Below are 16797 nucleotides of genomic sequence, written 5' to 3' on the forward strand. Positions count from 1 at the left end.
GGGTAGGCTGTGCACTTTTAAAAAAGGACAGGCCAGGGCGCCTGGGTGGCTCAGATGGTTAAGCGTCTGCCTTCACCTCAGGTCATGATCCCAGCTTCCTGGGATCGAGTCCCGCATCGGGCTCCCTGCTCAGCAAGGAGCCTGCTTCTCTCTCTGCCTCTCTCTCTCTGTCTCTTCTGAATAAATAAATAAAATCTTAAAAAAAAAAAAAAAAAGGACAGGCCAGCTTTTCCTCTCAAGTACCATAGTGAATGCCAGGCTCTTATTTTGCGAATTCATTTATTTCAAATAGCACCTACTGAGCACTGACTTCATGAGAGAACATTCACCTGGACATTTTAGGAGGAATAAGACACATTCCCTGAAGAGTTAAAGATTACGTGGGTTGGACAAGTCTCAGGGCTTTCCTCTGAGATCACGTCACTTCATTGGTTGGATGCTGACATGTCTTTTCTTTTCTTGGAGGGATGGCTGATGACTGGTGGAGGCAGCTTCTATTTCTTTAACATCTAATTTGGCAACATAAAATTTGGTAGCCCTATGTTGGTCTAACAAATTACTGCAATATTCCTTGTTTTTTAAAATCCCTCATCCCCACCTCAAAATCAGAGTTTAGAGGAAAAACAACGGGTATTAAGAGACAAAGGCTATTGATCCAACTCGATTCCCACGTGTATTAAATGGATAAAGAAAGCAATGTTGTAGCAGTTAGGATTAACCTAGATAGTGAGGTCTAGGCAGAGAATTGCTTTCTGAGATTCTGCCAGGCCCAGAGTTAAGAAAGCCACAGCTGAAACTTCAGTGCCTCGTTCCTGGCGAGTCTGGGAGGGAGTCTTGACCTCACGAGCAAGGCAGCATGTGCCCATGGCCCTCAGTAATCTAAAAGGATGGGACCAAAGGAATGTGAGACCTTGGCTCTGTGCCACCTATTTCTGAGAAACTCTGGTCTTACGTGCCTTAGTTTACCTCTCTGGACCTCAGCTTCCACACTGGTAACATAACAGCAAGAGCCGATCTGGGGCTCACGAGCACTATTTTGAGGACTTTGGAGATATACATATTTAATTCTATGAGAACCGTATGAGAATGGGACCCATAATTGTCCCCATGAGTTTGCCCAGACTCTCACACGACTGTCAGTGGCAGAGCAGAGATCTGAATCCTAACTGCCTATTGTCAAGGCTCATACCACTTCTTCCTTTTAAAAAATTTATATTTGCATATTCTATGTTAAAATAAGTCATTCATTCTATTACTGGAGTGGTGTGAGAATAATTTGATACTGAGTAGCACTGTGGCGCTCCCTCACAACTCTGCTCAAGAAATACTGGAAAAGGACGAGAAAGCACATATTCCCATCAACTTGAAATGCCAATGTAAGTGAATTTAATATTAGTATGAGCTGTGCTTGAAATTCCCATTGCTAGCATTAACTTAGGATATTCTTTCCATCTCTACAACACCGCTGTGGCTTTAATTTTTTAAATGATTTTATTTATTTATTTGACAGAGAGAGACACAGCGAGAGAGGGAACACAAGCAGGGGGAGTGGGAGAGGGAGAAGCAGGCTTCCCGCGGAGCAGGGATCCCGATGCGGGGCTCGATCCCAGGACCCTGGGATCATGACCTGAGCCTAAGGCAGACGCTTAACGACTGAGCCACCCAGGTGCCCCACCCCCCCGTGGCTTTTAAACAACTGAGATGACATGTTCGAGAAAGAGCTAGTGAGAGCCAGAAGGAAAGATAAGGGCCCTTCGGGGAGTGGTGTGCCTCCTGAGACCCTCCCAGGGTGCATCTGAGCTCCACTGGGAACCTCGCCCCACTCCACCTCCAAACCTAACCCAGCCTGGCTCTCGTGGAAGCAAATGTACATACCAAATGACCTGAGAGTAACCAGAGCAGTGCATCCACAAACGTCAACTAAATTGGCACGCCAATTTAAAAAGGGAATATTGATTTAAGGTAAGTCTTAAAGGACCGGTTAAGCATGGCAGGAGACAAGAAATTTTAAATACTTTTCTAATTCACAGAAATGTTTAATTAGTAAATAGTTTCTTCAGCATATACAGTGGAGGGCCATTAATGCTCTGGTGCTCATTTCAGCATGTATGCAGCAGGTGGGTGCTGCATCGCCATTTCACTACCCCTGTCGCACCAAGAGCACTTGCTAGACACACCTGCCGTTCATCAAATGCTCATGGACTGGGGGGAGGATGAGCCAGTTCTCGGTCATCATAAGAAGGAGGTTAAGCGAATCTTAACATCATCACTCCTCCCGCATCTCAGCCCCGAGATCCTCCCCTCTCCTCTGAAGGACTCCCTCTCCGCCTACTTCTCTGATATGGTTTTAGGCTCCTCCTCCTGAAACCAACCTCTGGGGATTGAATTTCCTTGTCCAGGACCCTGTCCTCTATATATTCTGCCAGTCTCGATTCTGAGCTCCGGGATCTACAACCAGCTGTTTGCTTCATCTCTCGCCTTGGGAATGTATCTCCAACCTAACTTCTCCAAACCGGGGCTTGATATCATCCCCCGTCCTCCCATACACAACATCTTCCGGGTTCCTCCGTCTCAATAAATGGCACCGTGACATTCCCTGTTGTCCTCCTTGATCCCCACTTTCTTCCGCCCCCGGCATTCTGATTCACCACCTCGTTCTGCCCCTTTGGGTCCCAGGGCTCACCTCCATGGTGGCATCTGACCCGAGCCATCCCGCTCGGGTCCTTGTTCCCTTCTTCTAATACTCCACATAGCAGCCAGAGTGACCCCAACAATCTCACTCATGGAACCGATGGTCACTCACTGCATTTGGAAGAAATCCAAGGTCCTTGGCAGGACCTTTGGCAATCGGGAGGGTCTGGCCTCACTGACCTCTCTCATGTGTTTGAGAGTTGGCCACTCTTCCCTTACCCATTTGTCCCCGGGCTGGCTTCCTGTCACTGCCTGGGACACGCCCAGCACCCTGTCCTCGGGCCCTTGCCATTGGCTTCTCTCGGTGCCTGTCACGAGGTGATGGTGCCTGAACTCTGGATGAGGAGGGGCTGGGGAGGCCACACAGCTACCCTGTCCTTGAAATCAGTATTCACAGTGTAGCTCCACTAGAGGGTTCCAACTACTGTGAATTCCCAGATAGTATGCTTATGGAATCTCTTCCACAGGTATGAATTTTTAGAGTTTACAGACTTAAAATGTAAAAGCGCTCATTTCTTGCTGTCCCAAGTGTTATATAAAACAACTTTAAATACAGTTTTTGTTATCAAAATAACAAACATATCTAGAAATTCTTGATTAACATTCTTCTTGGGCCCACTATTGTCTAATGGTTGTTGAATGGATCTAAAATAGCAAAAGAAAATAGGAAAATGAGCATTTCAGGGAAAAATAATGAGCCAGCCTAGGCACCAGAGTCCTTTCCTTATTTCATATTTCTCATTGCATTTTTTCATCAAGGCTTTACTTATTCTCTTACCATCCACTTTCAAGGTTCTAGTCTACTTCCAACATGTATAGGATGATCGCTTATTACTTTAACTAAGAGCTTGGGTTCAATTGCAGATGTGGATATTATTTTAAAATTTAATTTGGGGGCCCTGTTCCAAAGTGAAAATATGATAACGAATATCTAAGTACATTCTAATTTACAGATATGCCTGTAATTTTATAGAAAGCAAAAAGATGAACAGAACTGAAAACAAGGGTCTGGGTAAAATGAATACACCTGCTTCTGGTTCTTCCTTGAAACACTGATTCCCGTTGGAGTTTCAGTTTTCCATCTACCAAACCCGTGCCCTTTTAAAAGTTGATTTCTGTAGTAAGATGTTAATGCTTTCTTCCTTGCACTCAAGAGACTTCAGTGACCCTGGGAGGGCAGCATAACTGAGGGCTAAAGGGTAGCTTCAGAGAGGCCTGGCCATGCTCAGACGCTGACTTACTATTGTGCGCAGTCAATCAGCTGGTACTCGTTGGACCTCTCAAAGCACGCCTTCACGCCTTCATCATCCCAGAGCTTCTTCACATGATCGAAGAATTCCTAATATTTGAAAAAGTTCGAAATAAGAAAGCACAAGTGTTATAATCTTTTTAAAAAGTTAAAAGTAAAAAGAAACTGCCAAAAAATTTTTGCAGGTAGCGCATGAACTGTTTTCCTTGTAGGAGTCGACTTCACACACAGGAAAACGCGTAGGACTTGAGAGCGGCCTGATGAGAAATGGATGCACCTGTGTTATCGTTGCTCGATTCAACCTGTCAAACGTTCTTGTCCTTCCAGAAAGTTCCCCCAAATGAAAATTATGAGTCAAAAGTAATTTTGTGGCACTCATCAACTATATATACAACAGCTACTGTAACAAAAATTTTAAAGTTCTTCGTACTCCGTCACCTGCCTAGTGGTACTTGTCACTTCAGCAGTGAAAAGTGTGTCTATTCCAATGGTAAGTTCTGTTTTAGCTGTTGTCTTTGAAACTTTCCGTAAGCCTTGATTATGAATAGCCATGATTGAGCAGATAGGTTAAATTCGGCCCAGAAGCATTAGGTACATCAGAAGTAAACCTTGAAAATTTCACTCTTTGGGGATACTAATTCGCTGTTTTCTGGCATTTTTTAACACTATGAGTTACATGTGAATTGTGATTTTTGGTTCCCTCAAGCCCATGTGGGTGCAGAGCTTAATTTCATCCATTATGGCAAGCAGCACCCTCTGAAACAAGAACTCTCCTTCTCTCAAAGTAAGAGGTGGCTTTATGAATTCATATTTCCAAAATTACCCAAATTAAATTAACAGTGCTATGGAAGCAAATGACAACACATCAGCTGCTAAATATAAAAGAAGTTACGTAAATTTTCACAAACCTGTTCATTAGAATATTTATATCCCTTCCCACATTAGTCATCTGCCCTCGCGGCAGCCCCAGGAAGCACCCATTCCCATCTCTGATCTGCACCAAAGGGTCTGGGGCTTCTGACACCTCATGTCCATCGATTTTTTGGAGAAAAAAAAAAGGGCTGATTTTTTTATTGAAGATTCACAAGTCCATACCAAGGTGGACCTGAGTACTGAGGGGGCCCTCTTTGAAAAAAATCACGAGTACACAATTAGGTACAAAACCTTAGAAAGGGCAGGAGGGGTGAGGGGCCATGAGGTCCTGATGTCCTAGGATCAGGGACAATCTCTAAAGGTCTGCCGTGTCTCTATACCTATTGTCTGTCCGGCTGCTCACTGTCGTCAACAAATCCAAACTCCCCACAGGTGACGACGAAGGGAAATCTCCGTATGAAGGAGAGGAGCTGACCCTCTCAGTTTTTGTCTCCCTAGATTTACGGCTCCTTCTGGAATCTCCCACTACTGCTCTTGTCACTCCAGTGAGGGAGTTTTTATAGGCTTCCTTAAAAACTTTTTTCCTCTAAGAGCCATATGAAGACACACACACACACACACACACACACACACACACACACACACACACCCCAAATGAAAAATACGGTTTTCTATTGTCGAGATGGTCTTGAAAGACAATGTTAATTTCTGTGTCATGATGATATTTGGAATCGAGCCCCATCTCTCTCCTCTCCTGCAAACCCCTAGTGTAGTAGTTTCTTGAATAAAGTTCCTTACTGTCTTTATCAGGTGTCTGAATCATTTTTTTCTTCAGCAGGATGAGCTGAAGCCTCTGAGACAGAATTATAGAGGAGTGCTTGAATCAAGAACCAAGATGCACGATTTCTGGGGTCCGTGTTGATAGCGGTAGTAAAACAGGAATTGTGGGCACTGTGTTTTTAAAGCAGATGCTTTGGACGACACCAAAGGAACATAAAAGCAGCAACAATCTCTGCTTCGGCTTCGTGGTTGGTGAACAAAGACACTGGACTGGAATATAGCTAGGTCTCCAGGATTCTCCATGTTTACTTTTTAAGGAGTTCTAAAAACCTCATGGAAAATTTCAGAGCTGTTACTGCCGTTGCTTCTGCCTTTTATTAGAGAAAATTTCAAACTTACGAAAGTAGAATTCCCCAGGCCATTCATTACTCAGCCTCTGTGTTTACCAACACATGGCCAATTCTCTCTCTTTTTTAATAACTCATGCCTTTCCCCACATTTGTTATTTTGCAGCTAATCTCTTATGCCATATAATTTTATTTCAACATTATTTCTGAAAGATAAAGGCTCTTAAAAGTCATAGCCAAAACACCACTATCTCAACTAAAAATATAACAACAAATAAGCCTCTCTAGCCATGCTTAACCGGTTGTCCAGAGCCAGGCTAGAATTCTCATGCATTTGTGAAACCAACTGGGAAATAAATATGAGGAGTAATTTTGGTATGCCTCCATTAGCAGCTAAGATGAATAATATAAAATAAAACTAATTTCAGTGTTGTGTGTGTGTGTGTGTGATTGAAAATAAAAAAAGATGATTCACAGAGAAATGTAACCTGCTTTTGACAACTGAGACTATGTAGAAATTGAGAGTATAAAAAGAAAATCACTGACATTTCTTAATTTTTTCGGTATTAATGAGAATCGCCTTGTGATCTTCATGTATTTAGGAACTGAAATATGCGAACCTTTGTTACTCTTATTTAAAGGGCCTTGACACGCTGTGAATTGTGTAAGACTGATGAATCATAGACCTGCACCCCGAAACAAATAATACGTTATATGTTAATAAAAAAATAAAAAATTAAAAAAATAAAGGGCTTTGACATAGCATAACCTATAAGCTTCCCGTGTCACTGAGTTGTACAGCTGAAACTAATGTCACATTGTGTATCAGTTCTACTCAAATTAAAAAAAAATTAAAAAAAAACAAGGAAGTTTGAGTTGTGTTACAGAAAGGAAAAATGATAATGGTACCAAATTTAAACTTACTTTTAAAAAAGGCAAGGCTTTAACATTTTCACAGCATCATTCTGATTTTTCAATCAAAATTTAAATTAAAATAAAAAATTTTAATTTTTTAATCCATTTCATGTTACAGCATTTTCCTTCTGGTACTGCAGTCTACATCTCCCTTTCCACATGAAGTACAAAGCTAATCCGGGATTCTCAGATGAGTAACAAGTTTTTTCTTTTTCTTTTAAATTCCTCATAAGTGCCCTGAAGTGGAAATCATATGATAGTAGGAAATGTTAAGAATGCAAATTCTTGCATGAGATCCCTGCTGATAGAACTTTTTGGTTACACTAACAGCCGGGATCTATTTTTCATTTTTGAAATAAGAACCCAAAGCGTATTTCTTGTCTCTGGAAGGGAATGCTGTGAGGTGGTTTGTAGTCAACGTTCTGGCTACGCCCGCAGGTCTTGGGAAGAACTGCTTTCACATGCGATGCAGGTGGAAATCATCTCTAAGTTGAGTGTAAAAACATTCTTCCTCATGCTCATCGCCCGATATTCCTTCTAAGGTGACTTATGGAAAATATCTTGAATTTTAGTATCAGGAATACTTTTTTTTTGCATTTCTGAAGCAAACGCTTTTTATATTTTATTGTTAATGTTTAATCTTCGGAGCCCTGTGGCTCTTCTATGTTTTTATTTATGTCACTGAGTTGACTGCAGGAAAGCTTAGAAGTCCCGTTTTGGGGTCAGTCCTCATGTGTGTGTAGGGCTTGGCCTTACACTCTGGATGCTAACTTCACTTCTGGTCCCACATAACTTATCTCCTGATCCTAATTCTGTTCTCCTGCATTTTCAGTTATTTCATTACCTTGTATTATAACTTTGTGAGCAGCACTAAATCCTTCTTGGAACAAGCCGAAGTATAAATAATTGTTTGATGGAACTTTTTATGAGAACATAGTGGATAACATCCACCACCACAATCAAACAGACCTTAGAAACAGGCAGTTTCAGGTCAGAAGCCATTTATTTACATGGAATTTTCTAAAGCTCAAGTTTAGGTCTGATTCATTTAAAATACACGCACTCAATCTTATCCCTCAGATAACAGAACAATCGAACAGGATTTGTCATTTGTTTTTTCAAATTATCTGGTGGGTATCAAGTCTGTGTGGGATCTATCATGCCTGCTGACACTGTGATTTTGTTATTCATAATCTCTGTCCATCCTCAAATCTAATTTAATACAGTATGTCTAAAATTCTATTTAGAAACAACTTTCAGAAACTATGTTAAAAAAAAAACCCAAACATTAAAGTCATTAGCAGTCCCCTCGCCCATGTCTTTCCTCTGACCACCCGGGGCAACAATCTTAGCAAGTAACTCATATAAAAAGAGGTCACGCCTACCATTTACTGAGCACTTCGTATGTTCCAGGCAATGTTCTAAGGGCCTTATGTACAAGGTCCCATCTGAGACAACCCTGCCTTGTAGGCGATTCAATTTCCATTTGACAGATGACAAAGCAAGTATGATTAGGGATACTTTATCCTTGCTCAAGCTCTCCTGGAAGGAAGTGATCAACCTGGCTTCACAAGCATGCTCTGAGACCAGCTACCTTCCTCCTCCTCCCTCCTCCTGCTCCCTGAGCCCGGGAGACCAGGGAGGACAAAGGCAAATTTATAATATACCCCACACCTGTCTACTTTTTTTTCCTTTAGGACAGCCTACTTTATTCTTAGAATCATTTTTAACAGATTTGAGGTATACTCTATATACCATAAAATTCACCCATTTCTTCATACAATCAGGCCACCACCGACATAAGCAAGTTTTACAACACCTCATCATCTCTTACCCAATTCTCTGGAGCCAAGCCCGGCCCCCAGCCCTGGTCTCAGACACAGTTAATCTTACTTCTCTCCCTACAGTTTTGCCTTTTCCAGGAAATTTCATATAAATGAAATCACCTTGTCTTTTGTGTCTGTCTTCTTTGATTTAGCATGGAATTTTTGTCATCCATTTTGTTATGTAAATGAGCAGTTTGTTCTTAAAAAATTGCTGAGTTCTACTCTGCTGTGTGAATATACCCTGTTTTGTTTATTCATTCAGCAGTGGATGGACATTTGAGTTATTTTCAGTTCTTGACTGTCATGAATAGTGCTGTTCGGAATATCTGTGTACCAGACTGCGTTGATTCTACCCAGGAAGGGAATTGCTGGATTATATGGGTTGTGTTTAACTTTAAAAAACTGCTGCACTGTTGGGGCGCCTGGGTGGCTCAGTCGTTAAACGTCTGCCTTGCTCTGCGGAAGCCTGCTTCTCCCTCTCCCACTACCCCTGCTTGTGTTCCCTTTCTCACTGTGTCTCTCTCTGTCAAATAAATAAATAAAATCTTTACTAAAAAACTGCTACACTGTTTTTCTTTTTTTTGTTTTAAATATTTTATTTATTTATGCGAGAGAATGAGATAGAGAGAGCATGAGAGGGGGGGAGAGGGTCAGAGGGAGAAGCAGACTTCTGCTCAGCCGGGAGCCCGATGAGGGACTCAATCCCAGGACTCCAGGATCATGACCTGGGCCAAAGGCAGTCGCTTAACCAACGGAGCCACCCAGGCACCCTGCTACACTGTTTTTCAAAGTGGCTATTCCCTTATACATTGTCAAGAGATCAATATCTAGGAGTTCTAGTTATACCACATCCTCAATAGCTGGTTTTGTCCAGTCTTTTTAATTTGAGTTACTCTGGTGGGTATGTAGTGGCATCTAATTATGGTTTCAGTTTGCATTTCCCTAATGACCAAAGAGTTTGAACATCTTTTCATGTGATCGTTGGCTACTTGCATATCTTCTTTTTAAGTGTTTGCCCAAATATTTTGCCCATTTAAAAAAAATTGGGTTGTATGTCTTCTTACTATTGAGTTTTATTTCTTTTACAAGAATAAGACATTTGAAAAAATTGTCTGGGTTTAAGTCCTTTGTCAGCCACAGGTTTTGCAAATATTTCCTCCCAAACTGCAGCTTGCATTTTAATTTTCTTTAGCATCTTTTGATGAGCAAAGTTTTAAATTTTGCCGATGTCCAATTAATCAAATTTATCCATTTAGCATTATGCTTTTTTTGTGTTCTAAGGAATCTTTGCCTAGCCCAAAGTAAAAAAAAAAAAAAAATCCCCCAAGTTTTCTTCTGAAAGTTTTACATTTATACTTCTTACATTTAGGTCTATGATGATTTATCAGAGCTCATTTTTGAGTATGGTGTGAGGAATGGGTCAAGTTTCACTTTTTTCCATACGGGTAACCAGCTTCCCCAGTGTGTTTATCGCAAAGACTACCGTTCCCCACTGAATTACTTTGGTACCTTTGTTGAAATAGACCATATACATGTAGGTCTATTCCTGGACACTGAGTTCTGTTTCATTGACCTGTATGTCTATTCTTCTGCCAACAACACACTGTCTTGATTTCTGTGGCCTCGTAGTAAGTCTTAAAATTAGTAGTGTTAAGTCTTCCAACTTTGCTCCTCTTTTTCAACGTCATTTTGACTGTTCTAGGTCTTTTGAATTTCCACATACATTTTAGAATTAGCTTGTCAATTTCTATGAGAAAGCCTGTTGATCTGAGATTGCACTGAATCTATAGCTCACTGAAGGGAGAAGTGCCACCTTAACAATAATGAATGTTCTAATCCATGAACATGATGTATTTACTTATTTATATCTTATTTAAATTCCCTCAATAATACTTTGTAGTTTACTGTGTATAAACCTTTCATATCATCTGTTAAATTTTTTCCTCTGTAGATTTCTTGGATGTTATTTTAAATGTACAGTTTTTGAAGTTTCATTTTTGGATTTTTGTCATTGCTGGTACATAGAAAAACCATTGGTGTCTGTATTTGAGCTTGTGTCCTGCAACCTTGTTAATTTCACCTGTTAGTTCTAGAAGCTTTAAAGTGCAGCTCTGGACAGAAACGGTGACCTGCATAGTTCTGGCCTCTCCCTCTTTCTCTTCTTAAAGCATGACCCATACGGCCTGGGGCAGAATCAGAATTCTCTGTGGTTGCAAGTACAGGGCTCTGAGCCAAAGGGACTTCATTGCCCCTGGTGGCCAGCTTTCATGGCTTTTGTTGCTTTTAAACACTTTTTTTCCCCAAAAAAAGCTATACTAAGATTTGTCTAGCGATTCTATCATTTATTTCCAAATTATAATGTTACAAAACAACTGTGGTAAGTATAAAGTTTTAGTTACTCAGATCCATGAACCATAACAGAGAATTAAATAAATCGATCTTATAGTGATGAGAACATAATTTTCCTCAAGTAGTTTTCTTCCACAAACTTAATTTTTTAGCTTTTGATTTCTCCTTCACAATACTCCCACTCTTATGCCTAAGAGTCTCTCTGTAAAATCTTCATTCTCTGAGAAAATTGTGTACTTGGAGAATGCCTAAGAGACTCACCAGAGAAACTTATTTGTGTGGGAACAGAAGTAAAATAATTAGGTATTTTCATTAGGGATAATAGACTCAAAGAATCACGACTTTAGTCCTTGCTTCCAGACAATTCTCTATCAAGTTTTCTGACAAAAGTTCTCCTTGGAACATCAGGCATGAATTACATAACACTTTAAGATATTATTCTTGGTCTTCTTAGTCACTCAGAATCCTTTGTGCTGAGAGGCAAAATGAAGTGAGGAACCCTCCTTTTTGGGAAGAAAGTTAGATTTAAAGGAAATGTCTTTAAAAGTGCATTTGCTATATTCCTACTGGCAACAATTATAGAATTAGATACACATTTCTTTGGGAAAATTCTAGTGTAAAACATACTAAATTTTAGTGTAAAACATCTGTCTAAGGAGGGATCTGAAGATATTTATGGTTTGAGCATGGATTTTTGTATTTGAGTGCCTGGGTTCAAATCCTGACTGAGACTCAGTTTCCTCCTCTGCTCCATAGGGATATACCGGTTCTCCTGGGCAGAGGTTGGCCGGGCCAGATCAGTATCTGGCAAACAGGTGGAGGCAGGTGGCTGAGGAGGTGCACATACGTGTGAGGGGTGAGGGCAGGAAGGACATGAAGAAAGGATGGCTGCACTGACAAAACCAGAAGCGGAATGGGGTGATGTGAGGGGGGCAAATTCTGACTGAGGACAGTCAAGAAGTCAAGAGTGTGATGACCAACAGTGTGAAGTGCTGACGAGCAGTGAGGGTCAGGAAGAGTCCTTTGGCTTTGGACACAGGATGGCACCCAGAACGCGGTGCTGTAGTTTTGGTAAAAATGTGGCAAGACCTGCCAGATTTCAACAGCCAAGAGAGAAACACATGGCGAGGACACAGAAGTCAAGCGTAGGCTCGAGAACTGAGTTCTAGAAACATCTACAGAACACTAGGTGCTGGGTATGGGGAAGAGAGGGCACACGATTTCAGAACAGCAGGAGAGGGATGAGCTCCGATCCTGGGCACAAGGCAGGTTATGGTGTGGCTGTGCAAAGAACCGACAACGCGGGCAGCGCTTAACTTCCAACCGAGTGCTTCTGATTCCCGAATTTGCCCTAGGCTTTCAGACCCTGCAGGAAAGGCCCCCCGCGAATGTGGCTTGTCCAGATTTATGCACTTACCTCCCAGCGCCTTCTCTGGGAGGTAACAAACAGCCGGGGAGGGAGTGAAGCTGGCTGAGTAAAACTGTGGCAGATTACTAGAAGGAAGGGAAGAAAAGGGTGTAGAATACTTCCAGAAGAACGTGTGCTACGACTTGGAAAATCTGCCTTAATGGCCGGGTGCCGTGAACTGAGCCTCTGCACAGGGAGAGGGGGGCCAGTGACCTCACAGGACCAACAGCTCTGCTCTGCAAGAGGTGCAGCCAGGAGCCACGATGAGGGGCAGCTACCTGTGTACCCACACCCTAAAATTAGCTGACGGTGCCCTCAGTGGGAAAGAACAGAATCACACGGAATTTTGTTCTGTGAAACGTGGGGCCCTGCAGCTCTGCGGCACCAAACCGGTGAGAGCCTTCTCTGGGAGCTAACAAACAGCTTCCAGAAAATTCGACACCTCGCACTACATCAGAGGCATTGGGTGACTGAAATCTCTATGTAGATAGAAAAGCATTTCAAAGGCAACCGCTTGCTGAGCCCCTTGGCAATGTTGAAGCAGCTGCAACTCAAAGAGACAACTGACATAAAAGGGAAAGAAAACTGTCCCAAACGCCAGACACATCACAATTCAATACTTGTGCGCTTGTGCAAGAGAGTCTTGCAGATTTCTTCCAGTTCGGGGACTCTCTGATTTCAAGTTGTATATTTTCCCTCTTCCTTTTTATTTTGTATGCAACAGTTTTATTGAGATATAATTCATATACCATAAAATTCAACCATTTAAAGTTGTATAATTCAATGGTTCACAATTCAAAGAGCTGTGCAACCATCTCCACAATTGCTTCTAGAACATGACCCCTCCAAAGAAGCCCCATACTGTCAGCACTTTCCCCCGCCTCAGCCTCTGGAAACCACCAATCTACTTTCTGTCTCCTTGGATTTGCCTATTCTGGACATTTCATATACGTGGAATTGTATAAGACGTGACCTTTTGTGTCTAGCTTCTTTCACTCAGCATCATGTTTTCAGGTTCATTCATGTTATAGCATGAATCAGTGCTTCATTCCTTTTTATTGCCAAATAATATTCCATTGTGTGATGGATCACATTTTGTGTGTCCATTCCCCATCCGATGGATATTTGGGCTGTTTGCACTCTTTGGCTCCGGTGAATAATGTGGCCACGAACATCCGTGTACGAGTTTTTGTGTGGATGCATGTTTTTAATTCTCTTGGGCACCTACCTAGGAATGGGTCTCCTTTCTCTCCCAAGGGAAATATCTGGAACCGTTTATAAGAGTTACTAGTTGGATTTCTGATTCTGCACGTTTGTTTTATTCATCTCAGCATTTCATAATCTGAAGAAACACTCAGTTATGTGTCCTCACCGAGGCAGACGGTGCGGCAGATACTACAAAATGGTCAATCTCGTCCAGCTTTTGAATGTAGTTCAGGTTTAAATTTGAACACAGACAGACCTGGCATTCTTGAATTCCTGACAATTGCAAAACAAGAAGGAAGGCTCAAAGATGAGCTGAGGGCCCAGCTCTTTCCGCGGGACCGGCCCCCACCCATCTGTTCTGCTCCTGCGTCCGGCAGGCCCCTCCTGAGCTCCCGTGGGGCCATGTTGTGTGGAAACAGGAGGCACTGGGAAGAGGCAGAGCCAGGTCTTTTCCCGTGGAGCTGACAGTGACCAAGTGAGTGTCTGGAAGGAGAGGTGTCTGGGGCGGAGGGGGTGATTATTCCTTTCAAACCCTCCACCAGTGGATTCACGCTAAACAACAGATGTCGTTCATTCATTGACTCTGCAGATGTTACTGAGGGCCTGGGATGGGTAAGACTTGTGAGGGGCAAGAAGAACAAAGTTAAAAAAAAAAAAAAGAAAAACAAAGGGCCTGGTAGGCAAGAAAGGGGAGTTTCTTGTGCGGGTGATGATTAGGCCCTTGACCTGCCGGTTGTTGCATTGGGTGGTCTGTTCTCAGTCTGGTCCTCTCTAGCCTATCCTAAGCAGCCTCTACCACAGCTGACCACTGCCTCTGTACTCCAGGCTTCCTGACTTTCCTCCAATCCCATGGGCACTCTTGCTCGGTGCTCTTCGGTTGGTCCTTCTCCCTCCGCAGCCTCCTAACACTCATGGGTCCTCCTGGGTCTCCTTCTCTGTCTAAGCTCACTTACTTGGCCATTTCCTCCATCTTGCAGCTTCCATCCCTTGAACGTCCTAGTGACTCTCATATTGACATCTCCAGCTCTGGTTTCTGCACCACTGCCTGCCTGACATCAGCACTTGAATTCTAACAGGCAACTGCAATTCTGAAGGTTCAGAACAGGAGGCCTGATTTTCCCCCTAAAACGTGTTCTGCTTGAAGTCTTTCCCAGTCGATGGTAATGCTGTGATTCACTTGCTCAGTCCAAAACCCCTGGAGCCATCCTTGACCCCTCTCTTTCACACCTGACATGGATCCTTAAGGAAATCCCCTTGGCTGTACTTCCAGAACACACCCAGATTCTGATCACATCTCAGACCAGCACCGCTGCATTCCTGGTGGAAAGTGTCATCTGGGACTGAGGTACTGCCACAGAATCGCACCTGGCCTGTGTCCACCCTTTCCTGCCACAGTCTAGTCAACTCTGGAGCCATGGATTATTTGAGAACATGTCAGACCACATTACAATTGGGTTCAAAACAATCCCATGCTAAGAACCCAGTGTCCGCAGATGGATGAACGGATGAACAAAATGTGGTAGAGACATAACATTGGAATTATTCAGTCTTAAAAAGGAAGGAGATTCTGGAGTATGCTACAACATGGATGAACACTGAGGCTACAACGCTCAGGGAAACAAGCCAGACACAAAAGGACGAATACTGTGTGATTCCACTTACATGAAGCACCCGGAGTAGTCAGATTCATAGAGAAGAAAGTAGAATAATGGTTGCCAGTGGGTGGGGTGAGGGGAATGAGGAGTTAGTGTTTAATGGGGACAGAGTTTCAGTTTGGGAAGATGAGAAAGTTCTGGTATGGATGGCGGTGATGGTCGTACAACAATGTGAATGTACTTAATGCAACAGAAATTGTACACTTAAAAATGGTTAAGGCGGTAAATTTTATGTTTTGTATATTTTACCACAATTAAAAAAAAGAGTGTATTAAGAAAACCAAACCAAACCCGTTCAGTTCTTCCCATCTCAGAGTAAAATCCAAAGTCCCCACATTACCTGACCCCACCCCACCCCTTCCCCATTCCCTTTCTGACCTCTTGCCTGGCTCACTCTTCTCTGGACACACAGGCCTGGCTGTTCCTGGGGGAGGCCCAGTACTCTGCCGCCCCCTGGGCACTGTGCATGCTCTTCTCGCTGGCTGGACCCTCTTTAGGCCTTTGCTCAAATGCCCACATTGTCCTAACAACCCTATATAAAACAGCAACTCTAAGGGCCACCCTGCAGTCTCTGGCCTTCTTTGTCCTCCTTTCTCCTCCCCCCAGCCATCAATATACTGTGAGCTTACCTATTTAGTGGCTGTGATCTTGTCTGCCCCACTAGAATGTTGGCTCCATGAACGTAAGCTCTTTTGTCTGCTGCTGTATCCATAGCACCTAGAATCGTGCCTGCCAGATACACATTCAGTGGCTATTTTTGGCATCTATGAATGGATGGGAGGTCACTGGGGGTTTGGATCAAGAGAACCCCTGAGCTCTCCTTTACCAAAGTGAATCCAGGGATGTCAGGGATGTGGACCACAGTGATAAGCCACTGCACAGTGCAGGACTGGAATGAACTTGCCAAGGGAGGGGGCGAGAAAGCAGGCAAGGAAGACAAGGATGGCGCCTCAGAAGTTCCCTAGATTTGGAGGATTAGAGGGCTGGAGGGAGAGGGGAGCCAGGAGAATGAAAACCAAGATGTACTTGGGGGGCAAGGCCCCTAGCAAAGGTGGAATTCAACCAGATTACCAAGGTAAAAATAAGAAACCACGTGTAACCAGGTGGCAGACAGATGGCTTCTTTTGAATTAGTTGAGTTATTCCAATAAGAACTGAAAATAATTTCCAAAGAAGCCCACAAACAGAATGGTTCTAGTTCTTAATCTCTCGGTGAATCTTTTAGGGCCAAATGAAATGAGCGAGCAGCAACAGGATTTCAGGGGGAAGTCCGAACGAAGGATGATGTTTATTTTTATCAGTTTTTTCCTACCTTGACTCTAAATGTCAACAAAATGATATTTTCTCGGCAAATGGAATATCAAGAGGGAATAAATTAAGGCATCTGTCAGATTACAGGAAGAAGAAATATTTTTTCATAGCATTTTTATCCTAAATCCGCCTTTCTTCCTACCACAAGAAAAATGTCCCTCAACTTTCAGGGAAAGAGGTAACAAAAG

At 42.7% G+C, this 16797-nt stretch overlaps 1 protein-coding gene across 6 annotated transcripts in view; it reads right to left on the minus strand.

Annotated features, from left to right (window-relative positions):
• GNAL (G protein subunit alpha L) overlaps positions 1-16797 on the minus strand; it is a 141819-nt gene that overhangs the window by 43347 nt on the left and 81675 nt on the right. For all 6 annotated transcript variants that reach the window (XM_027575345.2, XM_027575348.1, XM_027575349.1 and 3 more), the window contains one exon: positions 3933-4030. In XM_027575345.2, coding sequence (XP_027431146.1) covers positions 3933-4030 — 98 coding nt within the window. The remainder of the gene's footprint in view (positions 1-3932; positions 4031-16797) is intronic.

This window comes from Zalophus californianus, chromosome 14, assembly GCF_009762305.2.
Source record: "Zalophus californianus isolate mZalCal1 chromosome 14, mZalCal1.pri.v2, whole genome shotgun sequence".
In the NCBI taxonomy this organism is placed as follows: Eukaryota; Metazoa; Chordata; class Mammalia; order Carnivora; family Otariidae; genus Zalophus; species Zalophus californianus.